The following is an 18,341-nucleotide window of genomic DNA, read 5'->3' as shown; positions in this document are numbered from 1 at the left end:
TTTAAGAAGTTAATTAAAATCTTTATTCATTACATGTGTTACATTCAATATTCAATGTGTTTCTTTTGGACACATATATAATAGGCATAAATACAAACAAGCGTTTTTTGTGCCTTTCCTAAAGAGCAGAGATCAGATGAGTGAAATCAACTTTCACACTTTCATATGTACATATCATCCAACTTTATACAAGATGATGCTTTCAATATTTACAGAAAACAGCAGAGAGAAAAATCATCTCAAACAAATGACAAAAGAATGTGTGTATAACATTATTCATATTAAAGCAGGTGGCTTAATAATAATAAATTGTATTTAAAACAGCCATACACATCCCCAAAACAGATATGTTAGAGGTTTTACTTTCTCAAAACATAATTCTTCTTTCGGTCTAAAGTCAGATGACCAGCTCATAGGGGTCCTCCTGGCATTTCAACATTTCAGCTCTTCTCTCTTTTTTTTCCGACATCAAAAATTCAGTTGTAGCTCTAATCAGTCCTTATGGACTGTAAAGATCATTTAATATTTAAAAAGTAGAGAACTTTGAAAACAAAGTTATAGTTTAGAAAAAAGGGTATGAGCGTTCAGGACTGAGTACAGTAATGGCGGAGCTTTTCCTTCCTTCTAAGTCTCCTCTTTCAGTCGCTAGTGCAGAAATGTCGACAATGCGATGTGCTATCAGCTGAAATGGATACCAGACAACAGTGAAGTTTGACAACAGCTGGGTGCAACTCCACACTTGAAATGGCCACAACAATAAATAAACAAAAAAATTAATGAAACTAAATGATGACTGGACCTCATGATGGGTGGTTCTGCTAAACCAGAGGTCCAGAAAAAGAACAAAATGGAAAAGAACAGGGGGAAATCAAGCCCTTTGTATTTGGTTCAAATTGCTTCATACGTCAAATGGAATAGTAATAAAAAAGACGATACTTGATTAATACAAAAAGTGAAATGATTCATGCCACTTGGCTGTGAGAAATGTGACAGAAATCACAGGACTGTGAACCCAATCGTGGTTTTACAGCTGCAGCCGAAGCCAAAACAATGTGAAAGGGAAAAAAAGCTTGACACATACAGTAAATATGGACATCCTCTCCACAAACCATGCCACTCGTTCTAGTGAACTGGAAGAACTACTTGAGGTTTCAGTCTTGGCACCAAAAGAAAAAAAAAAAAAAAAAAAAGAAGGAACTGATCAACCCCACAGAAACCCACGATGGCAACACAGGTGTCAGTCAGTCAGTCAGTCAGTCAGTCAGTCAGTCAGTGTCTTCAAAGCAAAAATAAAAGAGTCATGTTTGTAAGTGCAAGAGGAGCCTGTAACCTGGAGCCCAGAGGGTGACGGACGCCCTCAGCGCCAGAGCGCCAGGCCAGTGGAGTGCACGGTCACTGAAGCTGAAGCGGACGCTGACGCGGCCAAACGTGCCCAACACGCACAGGAACACACGGAACAAAACTACCTGAGATCCAAATCAACAAGAGCTAGACTACTAAAGAGTTCAATGTTTACTGGCACATGGGTTGATGCAAAACAACGAAACGAAAAACAAACAAACAAACAAATCGACGTGTCTGTCTCTCTGTCTCTCTGTAAATGAAAGAGCACAAACAGTTGTGATGCTGGCAGCGGTCACGCTTTCAGATCAAACCCACATGTCACAAGAGTCCACTACACAGCGTGGTCAATGGCACCTCATGTTGATGGATTGTAGTGTTAACAGCTATCCTCCTCTCTCTGACAATAAATCATTAACACACACACAAACACGCAAAAAGAAAAAAAGAAACTAAAATACAGTAGTCTGGATCATGTCTAGAACATGACATGGCAGGAGGAAAACACAAAAAACTCTTAATAAAACTTAACAGCTTGGAGAATGGATTCTCTCTGTGTGTGTGTGTGTGTGTGTGTGTGTGTGTGTGTGTAAGAGAATGACACTTAATAAAATCCAACAGGTACAGCACTGTTTGTATATGAGCAAGTGGCAAATAGGTGAAAACAGAAACAGAACTGGAGCTCACTTATGAGTGTTTGAGTGTGTGTGTGTGTGTGTGTGTGTGTGTGTGTGTGTGTGTGTGTGTGTGTTTGTTTTGCATTTCCAGGATTGTAGGCCCTCTGACTCTCTGCTTAAGGGTATCGTTTGCAGCATCGGTATATGTTTATCTGTCTATGCGTGTGTGTGTGTTTGTGTGTGTGTGTGTTTGTGTGTGTGTGTGTTAAGGATTGAGGCTGCCCTCTCCGACCTCCTGGAAGAGCGAGGTGTAGAACTCGGGCTCCAGCTGTTTGTTGCGGTAGCGGTTGACAATGTCGGCGATCTTCTGCTTGCGGCGCACGTGGGGCGGACTGTATGAGTCGCTCTCCAGACGCTTACGCCTGCAGGCGTTTATCACCGTCTGACGCACCAGGAACCCTGACCCACAGGAAGATGGACACACACACACACACACACACATTTGTTTATTCACTTGGAGTGACTAATACTTATTAAAATGCAAACACAACATCCCTCAATAAAAAGCCTCTTAAGCTATACAAAAATCCTGCACTGTGAAACTGAGCACATTGTATGTAGTCTTGTTATAGACACACACACACACAACATTCCTTGGCTCAAGGGGGAACAAATGTACACAAAGTTACCAAATTAACACAGAAGCTCTTCACTTCATGACAAGATGAAGAAAAAAGTAGAGCTCAGATATGAAAGCTGTGTTTAGGGTCATAAGCGCACACACACACACACACACACACACACACACACACACACACACACACACACACACACACACACAGAGTTAGGACCAGTTCTCTTCACCTAATGAGCGTCGGCTGACCACCATGCCGTCCACCAGAGGGATGACCATGCTGAACTTGCCCATGGCCCCATGTAGTTTGATGCGGAACAGTCCCGTCTTCAGTGGGTGGATGAAGATCACAGGCACATCTTTCTCTGAGAACGTGGTCCTGAGGGAGGGAGAGAAAGAGAGAGGGGAGAGAGAGAAGAGGGAGGGAGAAAGAGAAAATCAGTGCGTTAGTGAGTGAATTCAGATATGGATTGAACTAAGGCATCAACTTGCCAACTCATTTTCATACTAACTGTACATGTAGACTTTTACTATTTTCTCATACTTCTCTAGCTACTGAACCACTTGATTTTTTTTAGCTACTGATCCACTCAATCTTTCTATTCTCTTCATTTTTCTCATTTTTAATTTACAGTAACGCTTGGATATACTCTGAATCTTCATTATTCCCTGTTACTTATTATGCTGTAATTGTAGCTCTGTGTGTTACTTATTATGCTGTAATTGTAGCTCTGTGTGTTACTTATTATGCTGTAATTGTAGCTCTGTGTGTTTTTGTTGTTATTGTTGTTTGTTTTGAGTTTCTTATTGTGTTGATTGTCTTGTTATGTTCTGTTTTTCTGTTATGTATTGTGTCTATATGTGTGTCTTGTTTCTACTGTATTTTGTCCTGGACCCCCTCGAAAACGAGATGATACATCCCAAGGGGCTATCCAAATAAAATAATTTCAAATTAAGAAGAAAATTAGCAATATCTATTTTACTATCATGAGCACATTCTAGAATGATCTCCCCTAGAGAAGAGGGACCAAACATTCCATTCTAAAATGGATAGGTCCGGTCCTAGATTTTTATTATGAACGCTGAATCGTGTTCGATGCCGTTGTAAAACCCAGTACAATCCCACATGTTGACCGCATTTCGCTCTATATTACTGCGCCACCACAAATTGATACAAAAGTTAGAGTTGCTGCGTCGAGACGTTGCTTGGTAACCATTCTGATAGAGGAAATATATGTCTTGGCGGAAGACAGAATCTATGAATCTAGAATAAGAATGATTATCTATGAATAATTCGTTACATTTCTCAATGCTGTGAAATATTGGCACATATATGTAGTAACTGTTTTAGAAAAGCAATAAGCCACTCAAGTTCGTAGGTTACACTGATTCTAGAACAGCTAAAAGGGTTTTTAGCTCTTCTGAAATCAATGTAACCTACGGCCTCTCCGGGCTTATTGCTAAGTTTACCATGATGAGCACATTCTAGAACCATCTCCCCTTCAGGAGAGGGACCAAAATTTCAGTTAACACTCATTAGGTCACTCTGGGCTCAGTTTTCATTCAATTGTATTCCATGGCATTCCATTAGCTTGAGTGTGTCTTTGCTTGTTGCCCTGACTTTGCCAGTCCATGAGATGATGGCTAACGCGTTTGACCCTTTGACCTGGGCGTGGAGTGTTCTCACTAGAGGGTGACAATTTTTCGGGACTCCCGCGGGTCACGGTATTCCCGCGGGTTTCCCGCAGTACGGGAGTAAATTTCACTGTTGGTAACGTGATTGGGACGGGACAGGAAATAATAAACGGGAGCTGGCGGGAAGCCAAAAATTAGGCTATTAACTTAAAAAAATGACAATGCAGTTAGTGCGCCCAAAGACGTGAGACATTTCGTTTTAGAAAAGATAACCAATTACAACCCACAATACGTTTGTTGTTGATTGGTAGCCTATCAGAGCAAGACAAGCAGCTGCCCTGTTCACAATCAATCAGCTTCAGATAGGCCCTAAGGCAAATGGATGCAAAGAAACAGTTACAGGCGAAAGTGTCAGCAAAGGACAGCTCTATTTAATTGCACGAGCTGTCCGGGAAAGCGGATCTCGTTGAGTTTAATGTGTCATGCAATGTTGGGGCATGGCACCTCGACTATCGCATTCCTCAATATATTTAGCCTAAATATCGCATAACCTGGCGGAACGCAAAAAATAGTTTTGTTTACTCATAGCAACAACGTTGCTATGCTTCGCTGGTTTAACGTGATGAGAACGGTGCAAACTTAACTGATGGGATGAGATCTATGAAATGATTTAAGCATAGCCTACAGCAAAGTACTGTAAAATATGTAATTTTAATGTAGCCCAAAATGATCGGCTATTAAAGAAAAGTTAGACTATTATTAAAGTTAGACAAGGCTTTCTGCCCTACCAAAATGTAGCCTGGTCACCGCACGCAACTGTAGCCTGGTCACCGCACGCAACTGTAGCCTAACTTTCGGATAACTTTAGACATCAACATAGGGAGTGGGACGGGATTCGGGAGTCTTTCTCTCGGGATTTTGCGGGACAGAATTTTTTTGGGGGGGCTGTCACGTGATCGGGATATGACGGGAGTATTTGTGCGGGCTCGGGATGGGACGGGAGTGAAAATTGCTTCCCGTGTCACCCTCTAGTTCTCACCTGCAGGAAGTGCTGCTGTTGACGGCCGTCTCCACACCTGTGCTAGTCTCCACCAGTAGGTCGCCCAGAGGGAAGTTCTCTGACCGGGAGGAGAAAACACAATGGGAGTCTCAGACGTCTCAGTGATGGGATGCGATCACTAAGGGCAACCACTCTCACAGCACGAGGGCGCCAATGTTGTGGGGTGGTGTTGTGTGCGAGTATGTTACCTATGTCGTCGAAGCGCTCCACCCAAACCACCAGCACTTTAGTTTCGGGCCCCAGAGTAGGAATGGATCTGCCTGAGGGAGTCTTTTTACTCTTCACCGTAGGACTCTAAATCACACACACACACAATAGGGACATTAATGGTGGGTAGGCTTTTGACTATGACTGTTTATGTGTCTGTCTAGGTTAGTGTGAGTGAGGTAGTGGTAGAGGGGTGGGGGGTAAAATGGTAGGGGGGGGGTACGACTGGGGAAGAGCTCGAGTAGGAGGTTGGGTAGTGTGGTGTGTGTGTGTGTGTGTGTGTGTGTGTGTACCCTCTGTGTGGGTCCCATGTTGTCGGAGTGGTTGGGGAAGAGCTCCAGCGTGAGCTGGTTTGGCTGCTTCAGCAGGGTGGGCAGGAGCTCCAACTGGGAGTCGGAGTCCACTGTGGGGAAGCTGTTCTCCGATGACTCCTCTGCAATCACACATGCATGTGCGCACACACACACACACGCACGCGCACGCACACACACACGCACACACACACACACACACACACACACACACACACACACACACACACACACACACACACACACACACACACACACACACACACACACACACGCACACGCACACACACACGCACACACACACACGCGCACACACACACACGCACACACGCACACACACGCGCGCGCACACACACACGCGCGCACACACACAATCACTACAGTTATTTTTCATCTCTAGCTAATGATTGGACATGGGCAATGCAATCAGAGGATCAAACAGAATTACTGTTTCCTTGACATCACCAAGAAATGGACCAACACGGTGGGAAAATCAATAACCTGTCCAGTCACACACACACACACTCAACTGAAAAATCTAATTGGGCACCAGAACTGCTATATGATGAACAATGTACCAGATTTAATCAATCCCCTCCCCAAGCAGAGGTATATAGAGAGATTGAATAAGAGTGAGAGAGAGAGAGAGAGAAAGTGAATAAGAGTGAAAGAGAGAGAGAAAGAAAGAGAAAGAAAGAAAGAAAGAAAGAAAGAAAGAAAGAGAGAGGAACTGCTACACAATACAGCAGTGCAGAGCATCAGTCGTGTCTCACCGGACGAGTCGCTCAGGCATGGCACCACAAAGGCGATCTCGGTCAGTGCGTCTGCGTAGTAGAGCACCCGCCTCTCGCCGTTGAACGCGCCGCCGCCCGTGTCTCCCAGCGAGTCGGACTCATCTGCCAAGACGGAGAGATGGAGAAGAGAGGAGGGGAGAAGGAGAAGAAGAGAGCAAGAAAGAAGAGAGCAAGAAAGAAGAGGGGGAGAAAAAAAAAGACAGGACTTTTAATCACACTTCCACATGGACGATGGAGAGGCTATTAAAGACGCCATTTCCGTGTGTCGCGCGCGGTTCTCCGAACAGCTTGGCCGGCCTGCCTGCCTGCCTGCCTGCCTGCCTGCCTGCCTGCCTGCCTGCCTGCCTGCCTGCCTGCCTGCCTGCCTGCCTGCCTGCCTGCCTGCCTGCCTGCCTGCCTGCCTGCCTGAGCTTTATTAATATTCAGGAGGAGATTAGTCAGGGCCGACTCCCGGCGCTCCATGAGACAGCTCCAGCACCAGACTAATCCACCAAGCAGCAGCCATTCAAAGAGCCCGTCTCTTAACTCCTCACTTGGGTTTGAAAACATCCTGGGGCGAGGTGTCCATGCAGCTCAGCGGAGGGGCTATATGAGCAACCCACGCACACACACAGTCACGCAAACACATTTGTCTATGTGTGTGCGTGTGTGTGTGTGTGTGTGTGTGTGAGACACTGTTTATGCGTGTGGGGGTGGTGAACAAGTGAGTAAGAGTGTAGCGCACCATACATGTGTAAAGGGCTACTATAAAACCCCATTTGCATATGAGAAAAAGTAACTATACATTTATACTGTGTGTGTGTGTGTGAATGCTTGCATGGTAATGTTTAATGTTTGCTTATGAATACATGAAGCACACTGAATTGCCTTTGGTTTGAAATGTGCTAAATCCATAAGCGTGTCGTGTGCTTACAGCGTGTGAACATAGCTGTGTTCTATGTGCTGTTCCCAGTGGCATCTGGCTTTGGAAATGTGTGCGGATCTGAGCTAACGGAACTGCGTCGGTGACGCTCACCGGTAAAGCTGTGGTCAGTGCCGTTTGCGGTGGTGTTGATGGTCCAGCTGGTGTAGACGCTGCCCGTCCAGCCGGGGTGCTGGCCCACTTCCACCGGCCAGCCCAGGGACATCAGTAGCTCCAGGAAGTGCCTCTGCACGTTAGCCGATGACTCCACGTTCCTCAGAATCTGGACGTGAGTGACGAGGGGAGGAAGAGTGATTTAGTGTTTTAGAGAGTGTGTGTGTGTGTGTGCCAGAGACAGAGAAGTAGAGGTCAAGATTGAAATGAGCAATCAATATATTGATTACACAGACAAAGACAAACCACTGGAAAAAACAGACATACAGGCAGACATGGGGAAAGACAGCTAGCTAGACAGACAGACAGACAGACAGACAGACAGACAGACAGATCCCCTGCGAGGCGCCCACTCATGGCGGTTGGCCCAGCGCCCGAGGGCTCCTACCTCCTGACTGCTCTTCTGGCCCGCCTTCATGTAGAAGATGAACACAGTGTCGCATGGTCGGCCCGGCAACAGGTCAAGGTAACCGACGTCATCAAAGAAGCCGGGCAGGGAGGAGTCCAGGGCGATGAGGTGCGGCGGCAGCCGGCTGTTTCCCGGCTCCTGTCGGGCAAAGAGCACAGGCCATTACTGACTGGACACACACACACACACCATCCATACAGGAACAGACTGGGTTTTTTTCATTATCATTTATTGCGTTTAATTCCTCAATTCTTTTTTCCCCACTTCTTCCTCATTTATTCACCATGTGTGTTAAGACCTTCATCAGAGTTACCGTCGTCATACTGCCACTGACTTTATTAGGACAGCTAATTTGGTCACACTTTTGTTTTCATCCTCCAATAATTGTGTACATTTTGCTGTGCTTAGTCACAATCATCACAAAAGTCATAACATGAAGCCAATGTGGTATTGCATGGAGATGGATAATAAAACTAATCTCATGACAGGCTGACGTATTAGATTCCATGAGGCAGTTATGTTTTATTTAGTTGCCTAATTAATTCATCCAATTAACAGAACCATTTCATGGAAAAGGTCAAAAGCTCATTACGCACACATACAGTACAGTATATGCAGGAAATCACAAAAACAAACAGAAAAATGTGCCTTCTGTGTTGTTCTTCTGTGTTCTGAGCTCACATTACAATGGAATCAGATTATCGAGTAGACTTATTTATAATCAGTCGAAGCAAGACAGGACGTGTCAGGTAAGGTAATATAAATGTAAATTTGTTTAGCATTAAGTGATTTTCAAGTTAGTCAGTGAATGTCTATTGGGCAAATCTGGTTAAGATGGCTGTGTGCACACACGGTCAATACTTTGGTTCAGGAGACGAGATGAGAGGGGAGGGGAGAGTGTCAGATGGAGAGAGTATGTGAGGGGTATGGAGAGAAAGACAGGGAGGGAGAGAACAAGACCAGGCCAGATAGAGACAGATTAATGGATAGACAGATGTGTGTGATCGAGATACTGTAGATGGCTAGATAGTGTGTGTGTTAGTGCCATTCTTCCAAATAGATAGATGGACAGATCAATAGATTTAAGGATAAAGGATACTACCTAGTACGCTGTACCGTCATTTTCTGACTAATGACCAAGATTTATACATTGATTTTGTAAAATGTCCACTGCTATGAGATTAACACACAGGGGTGGGCTATGTGGGAAAGCATTGTCTTCATTCTTCTTTCTGATCTGATTCTGATTCTGTTTTATTGGGCCATTGGGCACTGCAGTTATTACACGGGTGTGTTCAATGCAAGGTTTGTCTTTTTTAATTTGCATAAAATACCATCATGTGGTATATACACGATGTGACTAATACACAAGAAATCAGGAAATAGCCAGCAGAAAGTCTCTATACCCACTCATTCACTACACAGTTTACTACATAGAATAACCACATAGGTGTTGCATATATAGTGCGGTGTGGTACACATGTGGTGACTGAGTGGCTATATAGTGGCTGTAGTGCAGTATGTACTGAATGAGTGTACAGTATGCGTATCCGGCCTGCTGTACCTTGAGTGCCTCCAGAGAGAGGAAGCCGAAGTGGGAGAGGAAGAGGCGAGCGGTCTGGAACTCCTGGGAGGGGGGCGGTGGCTTGCAGTCGGGGTCGGGGAAGCTGCGCTTTCTCCAGAGCTGCTCGCTGTACTGCTCCAGCGCCGACTCGTACTCCATCTGCTTCCCCATCACCCCACGCAGACGCTCGTGCTGCAGCTCCAGCTGTGTGCATACACACACACACACACACGCACGCACGCGCACACGCACGTACGCGCACACGAACACACACACACACACACGCACACGCGCACACACACACGCGCACACACACACACACACACACACACACACACACACACACACACACACACACGCACGCACGCACGCACACACACACACATACGGCAGATGAGATGAAACACATATACACACAGATAAACAGCAAAGCGCACACCCACAGACATACCAATACACACACCAACACACACCTCAATGTGAAATCAGATGACCTTGTTACTGTGTGCACGAGACACATGTGTGACAGAACTTGATTTCACTTATCACCCGGAGAGAAGAAATACTCTTTTCTGATTGGCTGGCGGGTGGCCTTTAATTCTGAATAACAGGACACCGTTCCATATCAATGCTTATGAATGGTAACTATAACAACCATAGTAGGACGACGGTTACAGCACTCTAGAATCTTTTGGTTGCAGGCTTCCCAACAATGGAATCAACTGTAAACAAGCTAACTGTCCATGCTAAAGTTGTACAACAAGCTGAACTAGTGAGCTTCTTTTTAAACAGAACCGCGTGTTTACAGTGGCAACCGGGTGATAAGCGGGATAACGGCCTTCGAGGTGTGTCCAGTTAATACGGAATTAATGGACTTGGGCGGAGGCATCTCCGCTGCGCGTCGGGGAGTTTTTGCCCCTCGCCCTCGTCCATTAATTCCGTATAACAGGACACCTCGGCGGCCGTTATCCCTTACATAACACCCAGGTGGACCCTCACACTCATATGCACTTCTGATTCACAGTGGTCACCATTCCAAACGTGTTGACACCACCACACATAATCACACACACACACACACACACACCCAGCTGCATCCACCCACACACCACCCCCACCAAGCCCACCGTCCCACCATACATTGAAAAAGTGTAGCTCTGGAGAAAGCCCACTCAAGCCTTTCTTTCCCCATTCAAACTGCTTTGCTCTCCACCGCTCAGCCTCAGAGTGAACAAAAAAAAAAACCCAAAATGGCCGACTGAGAGCCCAGGGGAGCAAAGCGTTTAAAGCTTCCAATTCTCGTCCCATTCCCGAGGAACCTCCAGAACCGTGTGCGTGTTGGGCAGACTCACGACAGGATCTGTGTGCCGTGGCATGGAGCTCCGCCTCCTTGAGCACCCGGCCTGTCAGTCAACAAACCACAGCTCAGGAGGACGTTACAGAGCACCGCTGCAGCCGTACACCGCCACATTTAAAACTACTGCAACCGGCCCAGAAAGAGCACCGCTGCAGCCGTACACCGCCACATTTAAAACTACTGCAACCGGCCCAGAAAGTAAATGAATACATCTTAAAAAAAAAAAACCTGTGCAGCACTGCTGGTCATAAATAAAGCAGAACATGATGCTGATGAATAATTAATTGACTGAGGGCCAAGCGAACGCTGAATAAGGGCTTATGTAGCAAACAGATGGAGGACAAAGTTTAGAGAGGATCGTTGGACTTCAATACAGAGTGATTAATGCCTCTCCACGTTCACTCATTTCTGGGCGGCTGCCCTACCTCCTTGTCCACGATGTCGTGCAGGTCTGGGATGCTGAGGTCAGCCTTGACGAAGGGAATCTTGTCCACTTCCTCGGGGAAGGGCCTGTGCTTGACGTTGAAGCGGATGCCCACGTCGTTCTTTGGTGTGGGCCGAGCCTCAGGGACGAACACCTGCTGCCGGACCAAGAGACTCGTGAATGTGTGGTCAACAAATGCAGCACAGAGCAGCAAGCCAAACAGATGGACATTACTGGGACACAGTACACAGAAATCCACCCCTCAGTACTGTAATCCCACCGATTCCTAACAGCAAGCAACAATTTGCCCAATTCTATGCTATTATTCATGGGCTTCATCTGGTCCCTTTCCACAGGTGTATTAATCCAGCACGATCAATCGATAAATAGATAGATAGATAGATAGATAGACAGACAGACAGACAGACAGACAGACAGACAGACAGACAGACAGACAGATAGATAGATAGATACTTTATTGATCCCCAGGGGAAATTCAAGGTCTCAGTAGCATACAGACAACACACACACATTCACTAACAGCAGAAAAAGTAATTAAAAGTATATAATATAAAAAACACAACTAAGCAAAGGACAGTAGAAGATAAAGAATATACTAAATATACTAAAATACAAATTATACTATTTACTACCAGCCATGCAGTCTGCTTGATTTTATACACCTGTGGAAAAGGACCCGTATAAAATCAAGCACCTTAATTATGAATGCAGACTGCATGGTGCTTGATTAATACGCCTGTGGAAAGGGACCTGATGAAACCGATCTTCAAATTCCTTTTTAATGGTATACACACAGATAAACACATGCCTCATTCACACTAGCAATCCAAGATATGCACTACGTGGTCCTATGTTCTGGGGCTGGTTTCACAGAGCTATTTTAGACCGGTCTGTAATGTTGGGCTGGAACACCACCACATTGTCAACTTGGAATGGATAGTTGGGATATCAGCAAGCTTTAATCAGTGTGGACTGCAATTCTGGGGGTACTTTGCAAGGTATTTGTATGCCATTCAGGCACTAAGCTTACTAGTTTTACACTTTGTACTGCTCCTCGGGTTTCTGACCGGCTCCCAGCAGTGGCATCTAGCGCACTGTGACTTTACACCATTACAATGTCTCTCACCTTCTGCTTCCTGAAATGGCATCTTGCACCCTGCAATATGGCTGCTTTAAATATGGCTTTATCGCAACTAATTACCTCATTAGTGGAAAAAAGTCACACTGATTTGATGGGAACCATTTATTCCCATATATTCATAGCTGCCTGTTTCTGTAAACATTGCCCTGACGACCTTGTTAAGTGTAACGGCCCATGTGTGAGTGTAGAGTGGGCAGGTGGGTAGAGAACAATGCCAGTGCTGTGTGTGTGAAAAGTGCTCCAGTAAAGTAAGGTGTTTGGTACCGTTCGTTGTCATTTATTCAAGTTAACAGACCTTTTTTTTTTAGTATATATTTTTGGCTTTTTTATGCCTTTAATGACAGGACAGTGAAGAATGACTGGAAGTAAATGGGAGAGAGTCGGGATGGGATCCGGAAAGGACCACGGGGCGGGAATCGAACCCGGGTCGCCGGCATACGGTGCAGGTGCCCTAGCCAGTCGCGCCACGGCCAGGGCCGTTAACAGACCTTCTTATCTATGTTTTTATCCCACGCATGCAGATGTGCATATTATGTGAATGAAGCCAGCCTGTGGCCCTTGTGGACGCATGCAGATGTGCAGATGTGAATGAGCTGAATGCAAAGCCAGCCTGTGGCCCGTGTGGACGGCGCCTCACCTTTTGACTGGCCCTGGCTCCTCGCGGTTGATGGAAGAGCTGCATGGTCCAGGCATGGCGACCGGACATACCACGGATGAGCATGGTGACGGAAGGACACGGGTCTGCTGAGACACACACACACACACACACACACACACACACACACACACACACACACACACACACACACACACACACACACACACACACACACACACACACACACACACACACACACACACACACACACACACACACACACAGAGAGAGAGCCAGGCCTGCTGTTCAGTCTCCATTCTCCATTAGCCACTGACAACATTTCAGTTGCAAACAGCAATGTGTTTAACAAAGTGAGACTCTTCCCCCAAACAGAACCGCATTAGTAGATTTCCGGCGTTGCTTCACACAGTTTATTATCTGCCCTCATCTCCTGTTCCTGTCAGCATAACTGAGACCAGATATCTCCCGGTTCCTGAGCGGACATTTGCTGAGACTACCGGTATGAGCCTGGGTTAGACTATTCAGATTCCCCCATTTCCACTTCCTCCCTTAAGTGTCCAGAGTGAGATTTCCAACCATCTGTTTGGGTCTACAAGCCTGAGGTGTTCAGATTCCAGTTGGCTGGCGTCTGGGGAGATAAGCTATTTCTCCCTGATTGAGGTGTAGAGTTTGTCAGACACCTGCCTGTTTACAGGAGATTGAAACATCCCGACTGCACTGCCTACTCCAATTACATTTTTAAACTGATCCTTCTCTATGAAAGCGAGATGTTCCAAATTGGCTGTGCAATTTCAATTCTGTGCTCGTGTTACCACTATTGACAGACACTGTTCCCTATTTTGCACGATACTATTTGCTATTCTTGCTATTCCTGTTATTGGCTCCCAGCATTACTCTTCACACCTATTGAATGTGTGACATTGGAGAGGATGTTAGCAGCCAACCAGTCCTCCTCCACACACACACACACACACACACACACATATAGCCTGAAACTGACTCTCCTCACTCAAACACCCTTCACACTCACACTTTAAAATGTAAAAACAGAAAGGCAACGCCACTGGCTCATGTGGAGCGGGTACAGACTGCAGGATACTTGTAAAAAAGACTTTTGCTTACAGTATTAAAATACCAAATAGATTTTTGCCAAGTTATTCAGGCATGCAAACTGGTCAGGGGTGAAAAAGGTGAGAAGGGCACGCGAAGTGACAATAGTGCATAGCTTCCACGGAGTATGAAATGGCCCAAAACCAGAGATTTACAAAGAAAACAAACTATAAAATCACTAAAAAAATTGTTGTGGCCAAAAATATCATATGTATGATAAAAATAAGTGAATATAAAAAAAGTGTCTTCTTCTCCTATTTCCCCTTAAGCGTGAGGGGCCCGTTGCACTGTTTGGCAGCATGCTTCAGCATGGCCCTCCTCTCCTCCTAAGCAATCTACATGAGCTTGCTTTCTTTCTTTTTTCTCTGTGCCTGAAGTTCAGACATTTCTGAAGATTTCAGGCCTATTGGACATGAAGACATAGTAGGCTAGCCTCGTGAGACCATCCTGATCTCGCGAGCTTCAGGGTTTCACTCGCAGATCAGTCTGGATACTTTCCGTTAAAGAGAATTTGGAGCAGTTCACCAAACGAACGTCCAATCAGCGTTGGCTTTGAGGCGGGTTGAGGTGTGACGCAACGAACAACATGACGGCATCCACAGAGATGAGCATAGCTATCGCGTAAGTTTTAAATTAGAAAGTATTAGAAAGTATTCCTGGGTAAACTGTGAAGCTATGAGTCTCAGCCATGCAGCTGGGAGGAATGAAAGACACAGACATCCTCCACGGCTGATTCCAGTTCACAATGGAGGAATATACTTTCTTCAGAAGTGTAGGGCCTACCGTGAAAACTTGATGGGAATTGTCGTTGATTAGGTTCATGTCACATACAAATGGTAAGTTAAAACATCTTAACGTTAGTCACGTTACCTAACTTAATTGTATGTTAAACGAAGGCATTAGAAGAACACTTTGTTCATCTAATTGGTTGATTTGGCCCGTCGATAACCAACAAAGGTAGTGATAGACAGATGGTTTATCCAATCAGCTAACCAGTATTTCCGCCCCTTCCCAAAAGTTCTTCAATGAAAAGTTCCCAGATGGATATGCGGAGCAAATCCATCTGGCGGAGTCAGGTTAATAGTAGGCATAGTATTAGAATAAAGATGATAAGTTTGAATATTTGTTGAACCAAACCAGGTGAAACTTGCTTGAGACACACACTATTTCAGACTAACATTATATAAAATAGGGTAGACTAGACTAATTTGTAAAATCAATTTGAAATGTTTTAACTTTCTATGGAATGGGCATTTTTGTCTAGACCAGGTCTTCTGAAGCCGTGTGCAAAAGTAGGTCAAAATAAAATGAGTCATTTAGACCATTATTTGCTAAGATATGCTCATGTGTTTTGTAAAATGGCCAATGGAAACTCCCTATAGGACTTTTGGTTACCCAAAATGCATACTGACAATAAAAGCCTTACTGTGTGTGTGTGTGTGTGTGTGTGTGTGTGTGTGTGTGTGTGTGGAAGCAGGGGTGGCGTGTGTGTGTGTGTGTGTGTGTGTGAGAGCAGGGGTGGGGTGGCGTGTGTGTGTGTGTGTGTGTGTGTGTGGGAGCAGGGGTGGCGCGTGTGTGTGTGTGTGTGTGTGTGTGTGTGTGTGTGTGTGTGTGTGTGTGTGTGTGTGTGTGTGTGTGTGTGTGTGTGGGAGCAGGGGTGGCGCGCGCGTGTGTGTGTGTGTGTGTGTGTGTGTGTGTGTGTGTGTGTGTGTGTGTGTGTGTGTGTGTGTGTGTGTGTGTGTGTGTGTAGGGGTGGCGTGTGTGTGTGTGTGTGTGTGTGTGTGTGTAGGGGTGGCGTGTGTGTGTGTGTGTGTGTGTGTGTGGGAGCAGGGGTGGCGTGTGTGTGTGTGTGTGTGTGTGTGTGTGTGTGTGTGTGTGTGTGTGTGTGGGAGCAGGGGTGGCGTGTGTGTGTGTGTGTGTGGGAGCAGGGGTGGTGTGTGTGTGTGTGTGTGTGTGTGTGTGTGTGTGTGTGTGTGGGAGCAGGGGTGGCGTGTGGGAGCAGGGGTGGACTCACTCTGCTCGTTGCCCAGCGGCTGCTCCAGCATGGCCAGGATGACCGAGTTGTCCAGGACGAAGTAGCGGAAGTTGCTGTGGCTGGTGGAGGTGAGGCGCGAGTACTTGATCAGCGTCTCCTCGTTCAGCAGGCTGCAGGGGGACGCTGGCCCGCTTGGGGAGGGGAAGGCCCCCAGCACCTGCATGATGCTGTCGGACGGACACACACACACACACACACACACACACAATTCGTCAAAGTAGTTCAGTAGTTTGAGCCATACTTTCCAATTAAATATAGCCATAATTTTGTTTTTATTATTAGTAGTGTTAGTTTTACTGTGATATAATATCTGATATTGTTTTAAGAATGAAACTGCATTATATTGCTATTTTCTCATTATTGTCACTCATTTTATTCATTATAAGTCACTCTGGACAAAAGCGTCTATAGTTAGTGACCAGTACTGACCATGACAGGGTGGCCTCAGCTGCGTCCTTCACTCTCATGGAGGCGGGGTTGTGCTCCTTGTCAGCCTTGTACCTCACTTCCTGTTCGCCCGTCTTGGACTTGCTCCCAGAAATGCCCAGCTCTACGATCTCAAGCACCTCAATCAGGCAGTCCTGCAAACAGAGAGCCCAAGCTGAGCGCACTGCAGAGAGAGATCGAACAACCCTCAGCACCTGCAGCAGATTTGAAGTCAAGTCCTCCTCCTGAAGGAAAACTGGTCTTCCTCTAAAAGCAACATCCGAGTGATAAGATCAATACTAACACTAGATTAGATTACATTTAGATTAGATTAGATTAGATTGAATTGTATTGCCTAAGTGCAGAGTACAGGCACACAGCCAATGCAATGCAGATAGCATCTAAGTGTACAATTTACAGAGATGTAGGTAATATGATTATAATAGCAAGTATTACTGCAATAATGTACAATATAGACAAAAAAGAGAAAAAGTCCGCTTCAACAGGGTTTTCTGCTCCCACTTGTTTTTTTGTTTTCGAAAAATAAAAACAAGTGGGAGCAGAAAACCCTGGTTGAAGCGGACTTTTTCTCTTTTTTGTCTGGTCGTTTGTTTGTCCTGCTCCCAGGTTAGACATTTGGATGTGCGGACTTTAAAACTTACATAATGTACAATATATACATACATATTTAACAGTGCAGTAAAACCCATGTAGAAATGATAATTAAATATATTATATGCAGAGGTGTCATTAACATAAAAACACTGTATAGATTTAGGAGAGATCCATCTTGTCCTTCTTCACATGCCACATCAGCTGCTAGCAGCTCTGGAGTTAGGGGAGCACCTCTCCATCAGCAGCCTGCTAGCAGTTCTGGAGTTAGGGGAGCACCTCTCCATCAGCAGCCTGCTAGCAGCTCTGGAGTTATGGGAGCACCTCCCCATCAGCAGCCTGCTAGCAGCTCTGGAGTTAGGAGAGCACCTCCCTAGCAGGGCCCTGCTTGTGCTGGCGTGTGGGAGGTGAAGAGGGAGCATGACGAGCCCTTGCCTTCTCGTTGAGCATGTCCGGGTGCTCGGTGAGCCAGACGCACAGGCACTGGAAGGCGGCCACGATCATGGAGTGGAGGTCTCGGGAGTGCAGAGGCGCCGGGCGACTGCACTGGTACACGATGTAGCTGCAGACCGAGCTCACCGCGCGCTTCCTGTCCGACGACTCCACACTCGCCCGCACCTGAGATTTTAATAAGGTGGCACAGAGGAAGGGCCGAAGAGACAGAGATGATCATCTGTGGTATTACAGTATTTAACTAGATGTACCGCAGAGCGGTACAAAATATGACCGCCGCCCAGTCCAGCACATTTTTTCCACAAAAATAAATCACGCTGAAAGGCCTATATGATTCTAACTGTCTCACTAAATTGCATTATCCACACGTACTCAATTCTCACTGATATCTGCTAGACAACAAGTACCAAAACATGATTAGTTCATAGATTTCACATGTAAAATTCATTTTATACAACCCCACCTCCATCTTGCCTGTTCATAATTCTGAGAAATT

General features: G+C 45.7%; 1 protein-coding gene across 16 annotated transcripts in view; it reads right to left on the bottom strand.

Annotated features, from left to right (window-relative positions):
* ralgapb (Ral GTPase activating protein non-catalytic subunit beta) overlaps positions 1 to 18,341 on the bottom strand; it is a 40,059-nt gene continuing 21,718 nt past the window's right edge. For 5 of the 16 annotated variants that reach the window (XM_076268664.1, XM_076268668.1, XM_076268671.1 and 2 more), the window contains 15 exons: positions 17,828 to 18,010; positions 16,784 to 16,935; positions 16,334 to 16,521; positions 13,228 to 13,334; positions 11,430 to 11,585; positions 11,000 to 11,050; positions 9,648 to 9,851; positions 8,063 to 8,221; positions 7,615 to 7,783; positions 6,579 to 6,701; positions 5,788 to 5,927; positions 5,476 to 5,581; positions 5,267 to 5,345; positions 2,823 to 2,971; positions 1 to 2,417 (listed from right to left, as the gene is read on the bottom strand). In XM_076268664.1, the coding sequence (XP_076124779.1) occupies positions 2,224 to 2,417; positions 2,823 to 2,971; positions 5,267 to 5,345; positions 5,476 to 5,581; positions 5,788 to 5,927; positions 6,579 to 6,701; positions 7,615 to 7,783; positions 8,063 to 8,221; positions 9,648 to 9,851; positions 11,000 to 11,050; positions 11,430 to 11,585; positions 13,228 to 13,334; positions 16,334 to 16,521; positions 16,784 to 16,935; positions 17,828 to 18,010 (2,160 nt within the window). In that variant the 3' untranslated portion in view covers positions 1 to 2,223. The remainder of the gene's footprint in view (positions 2,418 to 2,822; positions 2,972 to 5,266; positions 5,346 to 5,475; positions 5,582 to 5,787; positions 5,928 to 6,578; positions 6,702 to 7,614; positions 7,784 to 8,062; positions 8,222 to 9,647; positions 9,852 to 10,999; positions 11,051 to 11,429; positions 11,586 to 13,227; positions 13,335 to 16,333; positions 16,522 to 16,783; positions 16,936 to 17,827; positions 18,011 to 18,341) is intronic. The other 11 variants (XM_076268672.1, XM_076268674.1, XM_076268679.1 and 8 more) reach the window with 6 other exon arrangements.

The sequence above is a fragment of the Alosa pseudoharengus genome, unplaced genomic scaffold (genome assembly GCF_046254945.1).
Source record: "Alosa pseudoharengus isolate Yale_2024_CS ecotype anadromous, Long Island Sound unplaced genomic scaffold, YU_APseudo_1.1 YU_APseudo_1.1_scf_5, whole genome shotgun sequence".
In the NCBI taxonomy this organism is placed as follows: Eukaryota; Metazoa; Chordata; class Actinopteri; order Clupeiformes; family Clupeidae; genus Alosa; species Alosa pseudoharengus.
The sequence above is the reverse complement of the archived record's forward strand: the minus strand, read 5'-3'. Positions and strand labels throughout refer to the sequence as shown.